The sequence below is a fragment of the Melanostigma gelatinosum genome (genome assembly GCF_949748355.1).
Source record: "Melanostigma gelatinosum genome assembly, chromosome: 9".
NCBI classification, from domain to species: Eukaryota; Metazoa; Chordata; class Actinopteri; order Perciformes; family Zoarcidae; genus Melanostigma; species Melanostigma gelatinosum.
The window spans coordinates 12,184,968-12,205,977 of NC_136642.1; the positions used below are offsets into that span (position 1 = coordinate 12,184,968).

Below are 21,010 nucleotides of genomic sequence, written 5' to 3' on the forward strand. Positions count from 1 at the left end.
TCCACCTGTTTCTTCTTCTTCCTTTCTGTTGATGTCCACTTCACTTGTTCCTCCACAGGTGACCTTCCATCTTACCTCTGAACTACTACTGTGGTCTTTCCTTCCTCATGCTCTCTCTTGACTTGTTGGCCCATAAAGGTGAGGGTCTCCTTTCCCTGAAAGCCCTCCCCTACCCTTGGGAGTGCGTCTCCATGGAGAGGTATCCCAGACAACCGCGGTTCAGGTTCACATGCAGGCAGCTGTCAGACGAGATCAGATCAAAGAGACAGAATTACAGGAGAACCCCAAGATACACCCAAAAAAACAGATACATTCTGCAGTAGTGTGTTTTCCTTACTGCCTCAGCGATAAAGCTAAAGATTGTGGTGCCTTCAGAGATTACCGCTGTCCTTCAACTGTTTCTGTCGCTGTTAATGACCCATCCTGTCCTAGGTTTCTGTCTCGCTCTTTGGATGTGGGATTAACATGGATTACACTCTCTCTCTCTCCCTGATTGGATTACAGAATGTCAGATGACACTATAATGTCAGATCACAGAAATCAAAGAGCAATCTAAACAACTGGACTCATCCCAGTCCTGTTATTTTCTATGAACTTCAATGAACTCAGTTGTGAAAGAAGTATTCAGACCCGACAGCAGTAAATAAATAAAAGAGCACGTGTGTCCTTGTGTGTGTCTGTGTGTGTAAGTGAGTGTGAGAGATACTTTAAAAAATATATATATTTTGTGTATCAAAAGTTAATAAAGTATCTTTTTTTTTAAATATATGTCAAATAAATGTAATGGAGAAAATGTGTAAGCATGCATTCAAATACTTAAATAATAAGGTTTTTTTCACAGCACCCATTTTTACATGTCGTTGCAGAGTAAACACAGGTGTAATTAATAATATTAATTATGGCCCTGTTCCTTATAGTTGGCCCAGGGCTCTGGTATTGTGCATGCTGGCTCACACAATAAACAGAATGTCTCCATAATTATTATTGTTAACAACACCTGTGTTTACTCTGTACTTAAGCACAGCAATTGAGTAAGTGTACTTTCACCAACACTGTTCATTGAAAAAAAAAAAGAATTATATATATATAAATGAATATGATCAAAAGTATCACATCTAATAATCATATGCAAAACCTCACCAACATCTAAATGTTTCACGATTGTATTGTCCTCATATTAGTAGTAAAGTGAGGTCACCACAGTAGGGTACTAGGTGTGCTCGATTAACAGCTCGGGGATTGACTGGGTGCGGGAGTTCAGTGGGGATGTGAAAGGTAAATTACTACGGTGTTAAAACCAAGCGCATCCTACTCGTTCTGACCATGCCCACTTCTGCGTTTCAGCCAATCACGTTCTTCAAATCATTCAGCGGGAGAACCCGAACAAAATCGAGAGTTAAAGGGGCAAAATACAACACGAATCATTTTATTTGGGCGGATTTCAGTGACATGTTGTGACCTTAAATGTTATTATCAAGCTTTTAGTTCACTTGGGTATGTATGACACGTTATCAAACATGACATTTACACCACCGTGTCAGCGGTGTGTTGACGCTAGCGAGTTAGCTAGCGTGCTAACATAAACACTGATGTAACAAGTTAATGTAACGTTAGCTAACCGCTAGGCTAGACCTTAACGTGTAACTGTCATTTCCTTGTCTTAACAGCGACAAAACATGTACTGAATATGTTGATAATATGTTCACTTAACGTTACGTGTCCATCACATGGTGTCTTCATATAACCTTACCTAACAAAGTCACTTCATGGATGTGGAGAGGTTGTGTTGGAGCTGTGTTTGGGAGGATGCAGCTCAGACATTTATTGTATATTGTCATAAAATATCATTTATTCATCGTCTATCAAAGCTTTAATCAATTCGTTTTTCATGAAATAGTATTAAGTATTATACGGTCTGTATTGTCTGGTGTCTAAGCTGGTCTAAATATATACACTAGTAGTGGTTGTGAGTGAACCTTGTTGTGGACAACACTGAACTGACGTTACTAAAGAAGACTTTGAGTTATGTGGGGATGAACCGTAAAGACAGTGAAACCCATCCCACTCAAACATTTGCTTTGAAAGTTTCCAGTGTTAATGATTGTGTTTATTAATGTATTTCTGTCTTCGGGATACAGATCATTGAGGGTTGCCAGTTGCAAAATGCGCCGCTCAGGAGCTCCGAGCCAGCTCTTGGGCAATGCTGTGAAGAAGCCCCGGTTTGTGCCCCCTGGAGCATCTACTTCCTGTCTCGTGGATGAATCCAAGCCCCTTACCCCTAAACTTGGTTTAGGCAATGCACTGGAAAAGGTAAATTATTCACATTTTTATGCTCTGAAAACACCTGTGTTGGTGTACCTACACTAGGGTCCCTCAGTACTCTTGGGTCCCGTCATCGTTATTCGTTATCCAGCGTTGTTTCAAACCTCCTCAGGTTGTGACTCGTCTTTTCTCTTCTTCTCATCTTGCAGGTCCAGAGGAGTCTAGCAGCACCAGCTCAGAGTAAAACAGTGTGTGATGTTCAGCCCAAAGCTGCCCAGCCTGCTCCAGCCTTGTCGAGGGCTCTGGCTCGTGTTCTCAGTGCAGCGGAGAGTAAGGAAAATGAGGCTGAGTCAGAACATCCAGACAACGGCTCAGAAGAGCATACGGAAGACAACAGACCTGCAGGTAAGACACAAATGTGTGTATCTGGGACGGTACCTGGTATGGGCAAGAATAGTTATTTGGAGATTGTGCAACAAAACTACTTTGATATACAGTTACAGGATACAAAAAACATTAGTTTTGATTTCGTGATGTTTGGACCAAACAAAAGTTTGTTCATATCTTCTATTTCGGTGTATATATTTATTCATACATGTTTTATGACTGCTTTTAGGTTATTCAAAATGAATGTGTACTTAAAATGCTCAAAATACACCCCAATATATATAATATAACACAAGTTAATTAAAACATTTGACTCGCACTCTTTTCTCTGTGATATTTACAAGTCTTCATTCTATAAAAAAAGTTATATTATAATAGTTCTAGCAGCATTGGCATGATGCTTATAATGCATGTTTGCATGTGGGATCTTAGTTCATCACTGGAGAGGGGCTGTGAATATTCACTCTGTAGATATAATGCTTCTGAGGATTAATAATTGAAACAAGACCTTGAAAGAATTCAGGAAATTAACAAACCAATGTGAAACGTTTTGATTGAAATATATTAACTATATTAAAGAGATTGGGACTGAGGATTTATGTTTCATATCAGATAAAGAAGAGATGTTTTCTTATATTTTCTTTATTTTTGTTTTCAAGATTATGATGCAGTTGGTCGAGGATATAGTAATAACTTTGATTTAGACTTATTGATCAGGACCCCAATATAGTACTTAAATTACTTAAATGCACCTTGTAGTACGTACTTCATTATTACACGCGTTATCGTACATAGTCTGCTACAATAAAGACGTTATAAACAATCTGGAAGGCTGCAAATCACTGCACTCCATGTTGAGTAACAGATTCAGATATATGACAGTTGGCTTCACAAATGGTCTGCATGTGCACTAATTTATTCAATCCACTGATGGACAACAATGTAAAAAATGTGCACATGCAGCTAGACTTATTGGTTTTTGGTTCAGAAGCCTTTTTTTAGAGGCAGGATCTGCACAATCACTGAAAGCTTAAACACAAAACCCCTGCCCACGAGTTCACTCCGTATGTTTTCATTCAGAAATCCATTGTTAACACATCGCCTACATTTATAACAACAATACAGAATCCATGCTTTGTACTTGATTTGACAACACAATTATGATAAAGCAATTTCATAATTCAGCGGTTGTGCTTCAGTTTAATGTCCCTCGTGTCTCTTATTTTATTTATTTAAACCGTAATAAACCGCGTGACGCCGCCTTAATAATTGCGCTCTCTGCAGCAGCCGACTGTCCAGTCTCTGTGGCTAATAATACGACACACCGGCGATGGACGTTAAACCAGGCAGGCTGAGGCTCAGTGACAGCAGGTCCAGCATTATGCAAATGAGCGAGGTAGTGCCGCGGCACATTAGGACTGTGCTCAGGATCAGTGTGCCACCGCTCGCGCTCCTCTTCTCGAGAGCAACTAGTGCCGCTGTTTTTACACCCGAAACACACGCGGCTCACTCTGCGTTTGCCTGGTTCGGTTTCCACACGCGCCCAGAACACGCGTTTCGTCGCGTGGACCCGCATGTCTGGTTTATTTTATCTCACAAACCCCTCCCCCCACTCGGTTAGTTAAGCCAGCGCTATATCAAAGCGTCACTTCACTCCAGGAAAATAGACCCCTGACCCTAATAACCTGTCACACCTTGTTTAAAAACGGTTTTCCCCGTTTGTGTAGAGCACAGTGCCGCTGCTGCCGTCTCTGTGTTATGATATAGAGGCAGTGTGTGGCTCTGTGCTGTGCTTGGTTTGGGGTTTAGAGAGACCGAGCTGTAAGTAGGTCGGGCTGGGCTTAAGCGGCTTAGCTACGTCAGCCTAAACTGGGAGGAATTCATCCAAAGCCCTCCGCGGTAGGCGGGGGCCTAAACGAGGCTGGCCTAGTTAAGCCTGATTCTTATTGTGTGCAGCACAGCCTGTTTTTGTTGTGCAACGTGGCTGAGGGAGAACCAAGGAGTGGTGTATGAATCCATGCACATGTTAGACATAGTTTATGTTTGATTTAGAAGAAGAATAGAAGGAACATGGGAAATGTATGGGAGTAAGACCGGTGTTTGCTTCATCACCGTGGACCAAGAGAAGCCAGCAGCAGGGACAAAAAGAAGACAGGTGGGAAGAGTGAGGAGCCTTAGTATTGAGTGTGGCTGCTGAACAGCCATAGGCCTGACTTGATCTGTGTGAGTCCGCTATGCTATAAGATGGCATCCAGCTCTGTGTTCCTGTCCAGTATGGTGGGTAAAGCTCGCTCCTCAAACTTCACCCTCTCTGAGAAGTTGGACCTGTTGAAGCTGGTCCGTCCTCACATCCGCATCCTGGAGGAGCACACCAACAAGCACGCGGTCATCGTGGACAAGAACAAGTGCTGGGACACCGTGGCTGAGCAATACAACGGCTTGGGAGGGGACCGACCCCATCGCACCGCTCAGGGCCTCAGGACCCTCTACAAGAGGCTGAAGGAGTCGGCCAAGCAGGAAGTGATGCAGCGGAGACACGCCCAGCCAGAGTACAGAGCGAGCATCTCTGAGCCAACCAGGAGAATCATGGAGATGATCCCTCACCTGTTTCACCACGTGCCCATCCATGAAAAGGACCAGGCACTTCGCAGGTACAGTGTGACAGTGTGACTACAATGATGTATGTGCTCGTTGATGTATGTGCTCGCTTTGAAGCCTTGAGGAGGAGGAGGAGGAGGAGGAGGAGAGGCCTCACATGAACTTGACTTCATGTGAGCCTCCTCCTCCTCCTCCTCCTCCTCAAGGCTTCAAAGCCCAATTAGATTACACTCATATCGTCAGGCCAAAAAGGAAAATACAGTTTGTCCTTCTGTTTGTTTTTTTTGTTTGTTTTTTACAGGCGACAAACTACTCTTCAGTAGTTTGTTCAGGTAGTTTTGGGTGAATCATAGTGTAATACAGATAAACAATTGGACCCCAAAGTAATGTTTAGAACCTGGTTCATGTTCTTAGTGCTAAAGAAATTAAGGAAAATGAGGCCAAGGCAGATTATATTTATTAGTTCGGGAGAGTACATAGAAGACAACAAAGCCTTAAAATTGCTTGTCATTTTCGTGTAAGAAATATAAATACCTAAGAATCCCTTTCCCAAATATTTAACTGTTCATAATTCTATAAATCAGCAAGGAAATAATATCTGAGGCTGTAACCAGCATATTTTTTTATTTTTACTTGGGTGAATCATTTAATTTCCTCTCGTCTACTCTTGGTCACCGGTCCTTTTGATTGATTACTTATCACCAACAGAGGTCTGCACACAGACGCATGAACAAAAAACAGACAGAATAAACATTGTTTAAGCGCTCCAGTCTCACTTATTTTTACCCTTTATTCCATTTTTAGATTAATATACAGCAAGCACAACTCTCCCGTCGAACATCCTGGCAGCAGCTCCTCTCTGGCTGGACTCCAGGATTACTCAGCAGCTGTTCCAAGTATCCCCCATGAGGTGGTACAGCTGGACCCTGAAGAGGATGTTAAACCACCGCCAGACCTCCCCATCCTCTCCGCACACACAGAACCAGGGCTGGATGGTGTCCAGGAGCGGGAGGAGGAGGAGGAGGAGGACGACTTGGGCAGCATTCAGGATTTTGAAGCATCACTGTCTCCCGTCCCCTCCTCCGTAAACATCGCCCTCTCCGCCTCGCCGCTGCCGTTAGGCCACGACCTCTACCCCAACGACATCTACCCTCACCACGAGCCCGACCAGTTTCGCCCTCTGCACCTCGCCAAAGAGGAGCACGAGATGGTGGTGGCCAATCACAGGAAGGTTGCCATATACCTGGAGGAGAAGAGGGAGGGGCTGAAGAGGAAACAGGACCTGGAGGAGGAACTGCTGAGAGCCAAGATCAAAGTGGAGAAACTAAAGGCTGCTCGCCTGAGAAACGGACTGCCAATTCCTCTATAAAGAGCACGAACATCTGTGTCCAGCGTCAGACAGGAAGAGGCTCTGAGGACATTAAAGTGTGGAGGAGAAGCTGATCACACATCAGTTTCATGTTTGAGAACTTGAATTTCTTTTGGAAACATAGTGCCTCGTACAGACACTGAAAGCCTATTTGCATATAGCAGAAGGCGCGCTTGTGTTGCCATCAGTCTGTGTTTACACCTGTCCGTGTTATAAATGTATCGTTATTACTCTTATTGACAGAACTGACCGTGTAAATGCTCTCATTACAAACACTGTGACTGGCCAAAGTAGATTAAGTAAATGTGAACGTCCAGCTATTTGGATGGGAATGTCTGTAGTGGTGAGTGGCTTGTACCACCACTATGGGAATTTTATTATAGTGTGGATGATCTTCCAGAATTTACTGTAATGATATACTGGAGTGTGAGAGTCTGCTCAGATCACATCAGGGGGATTATTTGCGCTCTTTTAATTCTTTGTAAAAAATAAAATTCAGTAAAAATCCGATGTGATAAACAGCATTTCTTCTTCGTATTCATAGGTAAACAAACTAGGGCACTTAATCAAAGTACTGTAGGTGGGAATCAAACAGTTCCACTCTTATTGTGTAGAACTGAGAGATATTCCGACACCCGGGGTTGAAGCACAAGTCAAACTGTCGAAGGCCTTAATCACAAGATGCTCGTGATTACATATCCTGTTGTTGAATTTACATGAAGTGTAAAAGTGTTAAAGTCTGATGTTCACTCTGGTTGCTGGCAGATGTGGACTTTGTTTTTGCGATGTTACTGTTATTTAATGTGTGTGACTACAACATTGATTGTATTTCAACGTGCGTATATGTGTGTATGTTTCTTTTACACTTTGTCCGTATGTTAACTTTTTTTCTATTAAAAAAATAATTTAATTTGCAGTTTTTTTGTGTATTAGATGTGAAACAGGCATCCGCTCATGAACTCAGCCTCTCTGAGGAAGATGGGTTTTCTTTTTTCTTAAGTTCCTGGTATTCGTGTCGGCTCGGTGCAGCACTGACCTCTGCTGGTGAGGTACGTATTTGATATCTTTGGTGGTTTTTCACTCTGTTGTATGTCTTTGTGTTACAGGAGTGGATGGATACCCTCCGTTGACTGCAGGCTCAGACTCGGGCCGCAGTCAGGACGGAGTGCGTTACTTCAGTGTGATGTGGTGTAAAGCCAGCAAGAAGAAACACAAGCGCTGGGAGGGCGACGCGGTCCTGGTTACAAGAGGACGCACAGCCACACTGAAGGATATGGAGGGCAAGGACATTGGAAAGGGTGAGACGGAGACACCAGAATTTAATTTCAGAAGAAGTATCAAAGTATTAAGGCTGTGAATGCTGACACATTATGACCTTTCAAGTAGATAGAGCAAACATTTCAAACTCATTGAGATCTTTTCTCCCCGATATACATCCTCATTGTGAGTTCATCGGTAATGCTTGTGCACGTTTTGTTTAGGAAGTGGCTACAAGGTGTCCGAGCTGGCCTCCCTGTCCGAGGGAGAGACCTTGATGATCGGAGGGAAGGAGGTGGAGGTGATGGGGCTCATATCTGCTGAGGACTTCGCCCGGGGCCGTTGCTTCCAAGAGGTCCAGGTAGAGAAAGAGGAGCCGCACACAACGTCTGCTCCGCCTCCCTCTCGTCGCTTGGTGTCCAAACGTTTCTGCTCCCCAACGCTTTCTGGGAGAACTAATCCTTCTGGATCCAAACCGGAGGAGGAACAGACCTGCAGACCTCGCCATGACCCACTGGCTCCAGGTATATCGACCAATAACACAAATTGTCATATTTCTGACCCTTTTTGGCATCTTTTGGTTTGTTTTTGGTTATGTACACACCTCTCTGGATCTGTTACAGGTGCACTGGTGATGCCTCGTCCCTCTGCCAATCACCAGTGGTCCAACAACAAGTCTGGGCTTCCTGTGGTCGATGTTGTTGTTGACCCGTTCCTGACTAATCATCTGCGACCGCACCAGAGAGACGGCCTTCTCTTTCTCTACGAGTGTGTCATGGGCTTGAGGTAATGGTAATCTTGTCGCATGCCCATCACAGCCATTGTTAGGATTCCTACTGACTCGATGTGTTTCACTGTGTGCGCTTCAGAGCTGTGGGTCGCTATGGGGCTATCCTGGCTGACGAGATGGGTCTGGGGAAGACCCTCCAGAGCGTGGCGCTGTCCTGGACGCTGCTTAAACAAGGGCCGTACGGTGGGAGACCAGTTACTAAGCGTGTCCTCGTGGTCACACCTGGCAGCCTCGTGCACAACTGGGCTGCAGAGTTTAACAAGTGGCTGGGCCGCGAGAGGATCAGCGTCTTCAGTGTGGATCAGGTGTGGAGAGGAGGGGGAATTCTGCTAAAGCAGCATAATTAATGTTAATGTATTAAGTCATTCATGGACATTCTTTGTTGACATGTGTGTAGGACCACAGGATAGAGCACTTCCTGGTCTCCCCTCTGCACAGCGTTCTTGTGATCAGCTATGAAATGCTGCTGCGCTGCCTGGAGCAGGTATTCTCACCTTCTGTCACGTGTGCATGTTAGAAAAACAATCCCCATATGTCATCTCTTTGTTGACAAAGCAAAGCATTTTCTCATTCTTTTCAGGTTAAGAAAGTGGAGTTTGGTCTTGTGATTTGTGATGAGGGCCACAGATTGAAGAACAGCAGCATCAAAACGTCCTCGGCCCTCAGCAGCCTGAGCTGTAATCGCAGAGTCATACTCACAGGTGCTCATTCTGAAATACCGAGATGCAAAGCGTCTGATAGAAAGAGATGGGAAGTCTTTAAGGGCTCTCTGACCGACCGTAACGTCTTGTACAGGTTTCATACTGAACTGTCTTTGTGTTCTGAAGGCACCCCCGTACAGAATGACCTGCAGGAGTTCTATGCTATCATAGAGTTTGTGAACCCGGGGATTCTCGGCTCGTCCACTGCGTACAGAAAAGTATACGAGGAGCCAATTCTACGCTCCAGACAGCCCTCCTGCTCAGAGGTAATGCTACCTCTCCTGCTTATTTTCGATGTACCGGTAGGAACTTGTACATCGACAACTTCATCTGGCATTAAACCCGGTTTCGAATCTGTCTCTGCCAACAGGAGGAGAGCGTTTTGGGAGAAGAGCGGGCGGCAGAGCTCTCTCGCCTGACCGGCATGTTCATCCTGAGACGGACACAGGAGATCATCAACCGCTACCTGCCTCCTCGTCTCGACTGGACGTTGTTCTGCGAGGCGTCCCTGCTGCAGCGAGAGCTGTACGCGCATCTGCTCTGCCACCGAGTCTTCAGAGCCTGCCTTCAGGCCTCCACGCAAGCTCACACACACCTGGCCTGCATCACTGCTCTGAAGAAGCTCTGTAACCACCCTGGTCTGCTCTACTCCTCTGCCAAGGTTAAGATCTTTAGGGGAGTGAAACCTGCATCCAGCCTTTAGATATTGATCTTATTTGATTGCCTTGTGTTGTTGTTTATTGAACTCGGACTGGGCATTCATGCTGTGGTCAAGGTAGTCTGCATTTATGTTGGTGTTTAGAGATTTACTACCAGTCCTAACTGAGTACTGGGTTATGTTTTGCAGAAAAAAGCAGACAGTGGTTCAGTGGAGAACTCTCTATACGAGGGCTTGGTTGAGCTCTTCCCAGAATCCTACTCTTCTGGTGGGTTTAACACGGCTGACTCTGGAAAGCTTCTGGTTCTGACGGATTTGCTGACCGCCATCAGACAACTCAGCCCTTCAGACAGGTGTGTGTGTGTGTGTGTGTGTGTGTGTGTGTGTGTGTGTTTTTGTGCATATATACTGACAAAGCATGTGTTGCCCCCTGCAGGGTGGTCGTAGTGTCCAACTATACTCAGACGCTTGACCTGCTCCAGGACTTGTGTGTACAAGTGGGCTACACCTTCTGCCGACTGGATGGACACACCCCCACCAACCAGAGGCAGCGGCTGGTTGATGGTTTTAACAGCCCCTACTCTCAGAACTTCCTGTTTCTGCTGAGCTCCAAAGCGGGTGGCGTGGGGCTTAATCTGGTGGGTGCCTCCCACCTGGTGCTGTATGATATTGACTGGAACCCTGCTAATGACATTCAGGTGAGACTCGCAGACAAATGAGCCAAATGAACTGACCCACAGGTGTAAAATCACCCTCGGATTTCATCACAGTTGTATACAGACATGACCACCAGATGGCGCTGTGCACATTTGTGTAATTCTCTCCTGCAACCTTCCCCCTCTGCTCTGTGCAGGCCATGGCTCGAGTGTGGAGAGATGGACAGAAGAAGACGGTGCACATCTACCGGCTCCTCACTGCAGGTCTGAAAACACAATGAGCGAGAACATATCGAACAAATCCTGAACCGGTCTGATGTGACTCTATCCGTCTGGGTGTGTGTTACGTCCTCACAGGCACCATTGAGGAGCGAATCTTCCAGAGACAGGTGGCCAAACAAGGGCTCTCTGGGACGGTGGTTGACCTGGGCAAAAGGGCGGAGCACACCAGCTTCTCCACCAGTGACCTGCGAGATCTCTTCAGCCTGACTGACACGCTCTCTCTAACACACGACCTGCTGAACTGCAGCTGTAGCATGGACGGCTCAGTCCAGCGTAAGCACATGGGCAACACGCTTCACACACTGACACCAGGATTTGACTATTTGAGTATTTCAACTCTCTTTTCTTTTCCCCCTTCGTCCTCAGCTGACTTGGAGGAAGAGGAGCTGGGTTCTGATAGGCCGTGCCAGCTCGGCCGTCAGGGTGACCGCGGAGGGGCTCAGCAGAAGCATCTCAGCATGTCCGAGTTGATGCAGTGGAGACATTTCTCTGGTGACACGCACACCTTCTCAGACCCTTACCTTGATCACGCACGAAGCCACGTCACCTTCGCCTTCCAGACCACCATCTCTCACACAGCGTCGTAAACAACCACACACTAGATTACTCTCTAGATGCAGATGAATCACACACACACACACATATTACTTCTATGCGTGTGTGTTCAGGCTCTCTGGGCTTTGTCAGCAGCCTGGCTACATAAAGCTAAACTCAACAGTGCCAACAACAACAATAAGTGACGTTTGTGAGATCTTGTGTCTTGTTCTCTGCGTTTTCTTTATTTATTCAAAGACATTTACTATAAAACTTCATCAAATGAATGAATTCAAAAGGAATACGGGTAATAAACTGGCTTTTAATGATTTGAACCTTTTTTTTTTATTGACTGAAGAATTCTTCATTTGGAAAGCAGCGCATTTTAGACGCATGTATGATTGAGGCAGCTTGGACATGTTTATGTTTCATATCTTTATACTGTAGAAAAGCATGCAGGAGTTACTCCTGTATCCATCTAGAGTAATATTTACTGTGTGAATTAGAGGATTTATATTGTTCCGAGACCAGTTTAGGTGTCCAAGTCCCTGGTGGGATGCAAAGTTTGTGGAAACAACCATCCATAACAAAACAATCTAGTGTGTCGCAGTGAGCTTTAAGCCTGAATTTGGGGCTATACTGTCAGTTTATCTGACACAGTGGCCGTAGTCTGAGCCGCTCAGTCTGTTACTTTGGATAACATCGGTCTGTTCATGCTCTTCAACACAAAGCTGCTGCGTGGGAGTTATGTAGCTGCGTGTGCGCCCTGAATTCACATAAGAGTTGTCAGATTAACTGAGCTTCAGTACAAATCCTATTTACATACTGTGAACATTGTCATTTTTATTTATTGGGTCCTCACCACTCTGTGTGTGTGTGTGTGTGTGTGTGTGTGTGTGTGTACATATTTATTATATATATTTATCATGTAGTCTGAAGTCTCGTGCAGGCCTCTTGAATCCCGTCGGTTTTGGATAATAAAACAACACTAAGAATCTTCAGTCATGCTAACAACTACAACAGTTGTTTAGGTATTTCAGTCCGGACCGAGCTGGTGGACCGACCAAAACACGGGACGTCTCTATTGAGCCACTAGCATGGCTAAGAATTGAGCCTCTGAGCTTTGGCAATGCGATCTACTGTTTGTGTTGCAGAGGAATCCCATTCTGTGTTGCAGCACTTTGGTATTGGACACGTGTTGGGCAGACGAGTGCCGCTCGTCCAATCGGGATATTGATCCAAATCACCCACACTTGAGTTCACAGGTCTCACATTTCATTGATTATCAGTCGTAGAGTCATCGACGTTCAAGCTGCACATGTTTCTAGAGGAGATATTGCGATACTGGTGCATCGGTAGAGATATCCTCAGCAGCTCACTGACCTTTTGATAAACAAGTTCAGGCTCCGTTTGTTGGACTGTCTTCCCTTCAGATGAGATATTGATGACCCTACTTGTCTTCTTTGTCCCTCTTATTGTCTCTTCCATACTGCTCTCTTTATAGAGGTTTAGAGAGCGAGGCCTAGAAGCCAGAACATGATTTACTTTAAAGCCTTGTTCCTCCATTTTTGTTTTAAAACCTGATCAAGTAATGAGAGCTTATCTAAGATGACACATTTCAAATTGGATGGAAATATAATTGAGGTTTGAGGTACACATGACTCCTCTTTGTGTGTACAAATGCCACTATTACGATTGTTGTCCCTTTATTGTGTTTCTTTGCACTTGGACACTGATTCGATGGTTCAGTGACGACTTGTTCGTTCTCGTTGTAAATCACAGTGAACTGAATCGCTTTGAGTTTTCTTCTGTTCGTTGGACAAAAAAAGGATTTGGAGCTGTTACCTTGGGCTCTCAATTATTTGAGATACAATCCCGATATAAGAATTCATAATCAGTACTTTAATACTTTGCAGCCCTAGATTTAGCAAGCACAGGCCGTGTGCGTTTAGCTTTCCTTTGATCTTTTAATGCAGATGAGGCAGAGTAGGGCTTGGTGTTGGGATTCTGTTTTCAGCTCCAGTTGATAAATGTTTCATCAATAAGTGCAATCTATAATCCTGAAATGTGCGGCAACTAGTAGAATAATGCTGAATAAAGTAATAAAAGATGCGTTTAGAGCCACATCAAATATCTGACGATTGCGTTAATGCTTTACTCTAGAAGTTGTGAACGTATATAATGTACATGTCCATTGGATTCGTCCACCTTGACCTCGCTTTACAGCAGTTGTCCTGTGAAAATGTCTTCTAAAGGCTTTGACTGTGTAATGTCCTCCATGGCCCACATCTGAACCAAAAGAGGGGAAAGAAACCTGAAACCACTGCTATAAAACCCACTGTATGTTGTTTCAGCAGCGGGTTCTCTTTGAGGGACTTGTTTTCAAACTTGCTGGTACAGATCTATTCACTGCTCGGTGAGCGGGCGGGCAGTAACTCCGTTTGATTGTTTATATTTAAAACAACTGAGCCCAACCAAATAGAAGTAGAAATAGTTTGTATATTTGTTATTCAAAGTAAAGAGCTGTTGTAGTCTTATGTTTATCTTTTTAAAGGTTACATTTGTATGTGCTCAGTAGTATTGTTTTCATGTGGTCTTTATGAAGGCACACACGTTTGTTTCCCTGTTATGTCGACTGTTCTGCTCCCGACTGGCTGTCTGACCTTATTAGACTTGTGAGGGTTTGTTTTGCCCCCCCCCCCCTTCTGATCCTGGTCCTGCTCCAGCACTTAACAAGGATTTAATGTTGCCGAATCATCTGTCAGGCAGACCAGATCGGGGCTGTTATACAGAGCAGCAGGTCTCGCGGATGAGGTCCAGAAGTCCTGAACAACAGCCTGAAAAAAAAAAAGCCATGTAATCCCACAATTACTGTAATAACTCTCCGGCTTCTCTCACACAACAAGCACTTTGGCAAATGAAAGTCTGACGGTTGTGGGTTGAGAGCGATGTTATGCGATGCAGGGTCTCTGCACAGTTTGTGTGTTGCTAGATGGATCATTCAACAACCAACTGGTGGTTTCCAACCATTAACAGTGTGCTGCTGCTGCTGGCAGTAGATCTCCTGCTTACGCACTAAGCCTGTCAGAGCTTTTATTCAGTCACGCTGGATGGAAAGTTTAGATATTCTGACACTGAAAACAATGCAGAAGATATTTAAATGAATTGTTTTCACTCACAACAGTCACAGAATTACACATCAGAAATCCTCCGTACATGTGTTTTGTTGTTTCATGTAAAACTCACTTGTAAGTTTTGTGAATTGTTATTTAGTTAGTTAGTTTCTTATCCACGTTGGCACCTGCACAGAACTCATTTATAAATGAATCAAATTAAGAGATATAAATGACTGAATAATTCATATACAAACTAAATCAGCCTCTAATTTAAGAGGACGGAAAGTAGATGCAGGTTCCCCTTAGCTTGTGTTCACATTGAAAATGGGCTGGAACTAAAGACTATTAGCAGTAGTACTAGTATTTATCAATTCATTTGGTAAATACGGTAGCATGGTAGCATGAGCAAAAAAATGCCCAAGGTGTTGGCATCAAATTAAGATGAAGAAACGCAGCAGATTCTTACAATTGGACGCTGTAAGTTGAGAAAATGTGGCAGTTTTACTTTAAGATTGATAATCAAAATCATATTCTTTTTTGACTGATCCAGTAATCGACTCATTTTTCGCAGCTCTAGGTTGAAATAATATTTCCGCCTCAAAAACCTTTTTAAAAGGTGCACTATAAGGTATTCATTAATATTGCAGCAAACAACTATTTGCCTGTAGAATGTAATCAGTAGAGATATGGTGGAGCAATGTCGCCATGCTGAGAACTGTTGAGTCACTAGAAACACTCTTGTATACAGCACCTTAGCACCATTCCTGTCCGATTCTTCCCATGTTTATCCACATTATCTCAAGCTGTTGTCTTCTTCTGGTTCAGTGATTCCTCACCATCAGAATTCCTCTCGACAGCCTCATGTCGCAATCAGCCGACTGTTAGATATGGAGGTGGAAAGATCAATGCTGCCGGCAAAGCAAGATCTTTCTCCACCTGTTGCTGAACATTGCATCACAACTGAGGTAACTCAGTTTATTCTGTCTGCACGGAAATAAATTACACTAATTTATGATCCTAACTATACGCTCAGCCTGCATGGGCGTACAAGATGTTAAAAGATAAGATAAGAATCCGAGTTCTTGTGCCACCAATTGAACTTGACTTCTAGATGATAGCAGAATCCACGCCATAGTTCTTGTTTAATTCAGAGGTAAGCAGCATTTAAGCTGTTATAACTGATTTATATTTTATAAACTGGTCATAGGTTTTTATATTTTCTGAATCTGTGAAGTAACTAGTAACTGTAGCTTTGACATAAATGTGATGTAGAAATACAGCTATATTGTACGATTAACATTAGACACCATATTGGTCATTCCAGACCAACTAAGGCTGTAAAAAAACAAACCTTTAGCTATGAAAAGTTGACTTCAGAAGAAACAAAACACAGGTTTACTGAACTCAATCCACGAAGGGGGAAATGTGGTGTGTCTTCTCTCAAAAGTGACATAATCCCACTGTGTGTTTTATGTTCCTGCTGCACAATTCAGCACCCTGTTGGTGTACATATAAGCCGAACAGTAGCCCATGGCCTGATAGTCTGAGAATGAGTCAAAAGAATAAAATGCCCATCACAGTCACCACTCGTGCGACAGCCGCCTCCTCCTCCTCCTCCTCCTCCTCCTCCTCCTCCTCCTCCATATAAACCACGGGGAAACCCCATTGGAGCATTACAGACACACTCTGATGGAGATCACAGACTGCAGCAGACACGTGAAGGAGACACCAGCTGTAACTGTCGCGCTGCCTTTTACCAGCTAAGTGTTTTCCGGTTCATCCTAATTTCGTCCCTGGCACCATGCTGTCCAGTGTGCGCCAGCACAGCCTCCGCCTGCAGACGGAGCTCCACCGGTGGAGCATCTGCGACCCGGGCGACAGCCTCCTGGCCCGGGTCCCCGCATGCATCTCCCGCTCCAAGTCCTGCACCAGCTCTGCCGGGGAGTCGGACGGGAGCCGCAGGAGCTGGTCGTCCTCGGACTCCGTCATCTCCACCGACTCCGCCGGGGAGCCGGTGGGACCCGGGGGCCCGTACCGGGTGGTGCTGTTAGGGGCCAGCGGGGTGGGCAAAACGGCCTTCAGCAGCATCTTCGCCGGGGCAGCGGACAGCATGGACAGCGATGACTGCGAGCTGTGTGGAGGTAAGAAAAAAGAGAACTATGCTGAAACGTATTTCACCGTTATTGACAAGCAGATCTGTTATTTTTAGAATACATTTTAGATGAATACAAGCAAACCAAATCCCTATCAATAAATAACACTTGCATATTTTTTATAAATACATAGACAGAATTGTCCACCATGCACTTGTTTATTTCCAATAATGTTGTAATTATATTGATAGAATGAAACATTGCTGTCACCAAAATGACTAAGTATAATGTAAACCTTTTCTTGTTGTGTCTATAATTTCAGATGAAGTGTGTGAAAAGGAAATTAAAGTGGATGGAGAGCCTGCAACTATCACTCTGCTGGACACATGGGATGCAGAGGTGAGGTGAAAAGCAGCTGCGCTAACGTGTGTAAATTACATTATACAACTGTAAATCCTTTGTTTAACTTGTTTGTCTTTGCAGACTGACCACGAGTGGGCTCAGGAGCACTGCATGCAGACAGGCGATGCCTACCTGTTGCTGTACTCTGTGACGGACCGCGCCTCATTCCTGCGAGCCTCCGAGCTCCGGATAACCCTGCGGCGGTTTCGTCCCGCGCAGCACACGCCGATCATCCTGGTGGGGAACAAATGTGACCTGGTGCGACGCAGAGAGGTGTCAGTCAGCGGTGAGGAGACACAGTTCCTGTCTTCTTGTGTGTGACGAGCATTGTTCACTGTGAGTTGTTTTTTTTCCCAGGTACGCAAGTACTGATCATGAGCCTTCTGTGTTTTCAGAGGGTCGCGCCTGCGCTGCTGTGTTTGACTGCAAGTTTATCGAGACCTCAGCCGCCATGCAGCACAACGTCTGGGAAGCTTTTCACGGCATGGTGCGACAGCTGCGTCTACGCCGAGACTCCGAGGAAGCCAACAGGCGTCGAAGGTACACACACAGTCACGCACGCCGCGAGAGCCTTCCTATGAAGGCCAAACGCTTCCTGGACAAGGTGGTGGCAAAGAACAATCCCAATGTGGCGTTCTGGCTGAAATCTAAGTCCTGTCATGATCTTTCTGTGCTGTAGAAACATGACAACAACTTGTTTTTAACTGTACGCCACACCTTTGAGCCTGGAGATCAGAATTTGTGGACGCCTGCTTCTGAGGGGCGAACAGTCGGCTGGCTCAGTCCTCAGTGTGTTCACACTGAGCCAGCCTGGTGTGTACGTGAGAGGTGTTTGCAACCTTCCTGCACTGCCATCCACACGTTGCAGTCTAAACCAGACTGAGCTCAGCCTCTGTGAAGGACCGGACAATCGGCTGATGAAGTGACGTTTCCTGTTGCAAAGACTCGTCGTGTCTGTGTGGCATAAACTTCGGAGGTTAGAAATCTACTGATGGAAACGGACAGAAGGATGTTATGTTTTTGTGTTTTTGAACAGATACATTAATATTAGTCTCTCTTTCCTCATCATTTTGCTCTCAATCCTGCCTAATTTGTCATCTGTTGATGATTACCAGTTATGAGCTATTGGTGATTAAGTATGATGATAAATTTTGTCTTGTCTTTATTTTGATTTGTGATGTGTAGTGTGTTGCACTGACTGTAAATATATTAAAGATGATGCATTGTATTTTGTTACTTGTATGTTTCAATGTTGCTCTTTGAAATAAAGTGACGTCATCCAATTTGAGAGGAAAAAAACCACACGTCTCTTTTGTCTGTCATCTCAACCCCGCTGATGAGATATTACCATGGGGTGACTCAGCTTTGACACAAAAGAGACACACTTATGAAACCAGAACACAACTGTGATGAGTCAGGTGACATTAAAGCTGAACTTTCAGAAACACATTTTAGTTCTGTGTAGGTGGATGTCAGCTGATTGAGGACAGCTGATTTGACCGCTCGGGGACCGATCAGAGATTTGGGTAACAGCGTGACACCGAACATCATGCTCAGACACGACATGGCCCGTCCTGATCCCAATCTCAGTTATGTAGTAAAAGCGGTAAAATATGTTGCCACGGTAACATTCAGAGGAGCACCCGGGAAGTGTGTTTTGTATGTTCAGAGTCGGGCAGATGGTGCTGATTCACATTGGCCAGAATCTCTCTCGGCGTACATGGAACCAAGCTTTACATAACAGAGTCCTCTCCATCTGAATTAATGGCTCCATGAACCGTCAACAGTCACAGGTTGTGGTTAAGTAACGGAGCTGTGAAATGGTGACTCACTCGTACGCTTTTCAAAATAAAAAATGACACCGTTGCAGATTCACACAAATCTCTGCCTTGTTTCCGAGCAGCTTGTAAAGCTCACAGCTTTCAGCCGAGGATGATGGGGCGGTGTGCATCAGGTTGTTCGGAAGATAATCCCAGCCATATGTGATGTCGGCTTATAGTGAAGATGAAGGAAAACACTATCAGCACTCTCAGGCATTTCTGTGGCATTCACTTCTACACTTTATTAGCGGTGGAAAAGTTCAAAGACAAAGCTGGACTCACACCTGCTGTTAAACAGTTTTATAGTTTATGCCTTGACCTGCTGAATCACACCAGGTGACCCCAGAGGTTTGCATTCTTATGATGCAAGGGATTGTCAGTGTAATCTGATAGTCCTATTGTCTGCACACACAGCTCCTTATCTCACACTGCTACGAATGGACAATCTGACAGGAAACGGTGCAGAGGTCAAAGTCTGAGGGGAAATTAGAAACTTAAAAGTGGAATAGCAGATATCTAGAGAAATGTACCCCGTTATTACACCCTTTTCTGTTCTCTTGTCTACAATTCACACATGCAGTGTAAAAGTACTTGTCTAATGGGAGATTCCTTCAACTGCTTTGTTTTTTGCAACTATAACCCACCAACAGAACTCAATATATCAGGATTTATGTAAAACCAGCAGCTAATATTAAGTTTTAATGGGTTCCTCTTTTACTGTACTGTACGTACAATTGCTCTGCTCTTCTTGTCTTCTCTCGTCAGCTACTCCCCCATTGGCTAGCTCCACATGAGGGCAGGGTGATTAGACAATCATTAGATCCAATAAAAAATTGCTGGTTAGCACTTGGTTAACGTTTGACCAGAAAAGGATGGGGCTGCTCTGATCACTCTGAGGCCTGATGAGTGACTCGCTCAATCTCTCCGGTAAGGTAAGTCTCCTCGGTCTCCTGTCTTCCAGCTTTGGAAATGTTGAATCTGTGGAGTAGATTTTGCCGTGTGAACAGGACACAAACTGGACTGCCTCCGTGGGGTTTAAACAGGCCGAGTTTGATGTGTCGGGTGCTTTCAGTTTGTTTTAAAGGTGCTCTGATCTTCACTTGACTTTGGCAGGGCCTTAGCGTCGTCGGGTGTTGGCATATCTGACAACCGACCTGTCCTTCCTGTTGTGGCATCCTGGATTGTTGTCAGCGCCTTGCTTTTTGGGGGATATCACACGTATGGGAGACTAGATCTGGTGTCAGAGCAGCTGACATGAAGACTGACAAAGGTCACTGAGTCCTTGCGCTGAAAGGAGAAAGAAAGGGCCTTCAAGGGCTTTGTCCCTTTGTCCATCAACCCTCTGTCGGACAAACACGGTTAATAATTCAACTCACAGAATATTTTCCTTTCTGGAAGTCGAGTTAAATCAAAGTGGATCTCTGTAAACTAGTGATGATAGCAATGGCGTGTCAGTTAAACTATGCCAGTCAGCTGAGGTATTCGACAACAGGGAGACAGAAATAATAGTGAGTTCATTAGAATTGAAGTAAAGTGTGTGTTCTGTGGATAAGGAGTGTACCGGGGCAGTGACATTAAAAGTGTGTTGCGCTACAAAAAGGTCATTAGCCACGACTCAATGTCACCTTCACTGGTCGGTGGCGGCTGACTTTACTCTTCTCTTTGACGGAACTTTAGTCCACAAATCCTCAACCTGTCCTCTTATCAATACACTCCTGTTTGACGTGAAAGGATTTATTTTCCCTATTATGCAAAGCAGTGTCACGGTACTGTTAACTCAAACAGTGCTGTACATCTGAATACAAGACTTTACAACATCTTTGAGACACAGTGAAGATTCTGTTGTGTTTGACACAAACGATTATCATTTCATCTATTATGTAACTCCTGGATGTCAAGGAGACAGTAAATGTGTTCGTTATTATTCTTATTCAAACAAAATGACCACACCCACACGTACACACACACACACACGATGAAGGCTGAGGTGTTATTCTAATCTCCGCTGTGAAGTCGCTGAGGTTAAACACTGCTCATTGATCTTTCAGTACCTGCGTGATATTGACGCCCACTCTGGACAAAATT

The 21,010-nt window shown here is 44.6% G+C and overlaps 3 protein-coding genes across 3 annotated transcripts; all 3 read left to right on the plus strand.

Moving 5' to 3' along the window:
* Window positions 1-1,416: 1,416 nt before the first annotated feature.
* Window positions 1,417-11,829, plus strand: rad54b (RAD54 homolog B). The gene is made up of 16 exons (XM_079275410.1): window positions 1,417-1,494; window positions 2,139-2,310; window positions 2,472-2,667; window positions 7,723-7,914; window positions 8,098-8,397; window positions 8,497-8,659; window positions 8,743-8,968; window positions 9,061-9,147; window positions 9,244-9,364; window positions 9,491-9,630; window positions 9,735-10,025; window positions 10,212-10,375; window positions 10,459-10,720; window positions 10,876-10,942; window positions 11,036-11,233; window positions 11,327-11,829. Exons 2-16 carry the CDS (start codon window positions 2,164-2,166, stop codon window positions 11,545-11,547), a joined length of 2,775 nt encoding a protein of 924 aa, XP_079131536.1. The 5' UTR covers window positions 1,417-1,494; window positions 2,139-2,163; the 3' UTR covers window positions 11,548-11,829.
* LOC306782176 (fibrinogen silencer-binding protein-like) lies at window positions 4,894-6,892 on the plus strand (the record flags this gene model as incomplete). Its single annotated transcript, XM_079275411.1, has 2 exons — window positions 4,894-5,300; window positions 6,052-6,892. The coding sequence occupies 2 exons, from the start codon at window positions 4,894-4,896 to the stop codon at window positions 6,614-6,616; spliced, it is 972 nt and encodes a 323-aa protein (XP_079131537.1). The 3' UTR covers window positions 6,617-6,892.
* Window positions 11,830-16,345: 4,516 nt separating the features above from the next.
* On the plus strand, window positions 16,346-18,253 carry gem (GTP binding protein overexpressed in skeletal muscle). The gene is made up of 4 exons (XM_079274674.1): window positions 16,346-16,751; window positions 17,026-17,102; window positions 17,187-17,391; window positions 17,501-18,253. The coding sequence occupies exons 1-4, from the start codon at window positions 16,412-16,414 to the stop codon at window positions 17,782-17,784; spliced, it is 906 nt and encodes a 301-aa protein (XP_079130800.1). The 5' UTR covers window positions 16,346-16,411; the 3' UTR covers window positions 17,785-18,253.
* Window positions 18,254-21,010: the final 2,757 nt, after the last annotated feature.

Bases quoted from the DNA above. Each gene is read 5' to 3' on its own strand.
- rad54b (XM_079275410.1), top strand. From the start codon at position 2,164: ATGCGCCGCTCAGGAGCTCCGAGCCAGCTCTTGGGCAATGCTGTGAAG. The intron at 8,660-8,742 runs GTAATGGTAATC...TGTGCGCTTCAG, and splicing joins GAGTGTGTCATGGGCTTGAG to AGCTGTGGGTCGCTATGGGG. The intron at 8,969-9,060 runs GTGTGGAGAGGA...ACATGTGTGTAG, and splicing joins GCGTCTTCAGTGTGGATCAG to GACCACAGGATAGAGCACTT.
- gem (XM_079274674.1), top strand. From the start codon at position 16,412: ATGCTGTCCAGTGTGCGCCAGCACAGCCTCCGCCTGCAGACGGAGCTC. The intron at 17,103-17,186 runs GTGAGGTGAAAA...TTGTCTTTGCAG, and splicing joins TGGACACATGGGATGCAGAG to ACTGACCACGAGTGGGCTCA. The intron at 17,392-17,500 runs GTGAGGAGACAC...CTGTGTTTTCAG, and splicing joins CAGAGAGGTGTCAGTCAGCG to AGGGTCGCGCCTGCGCTGCT.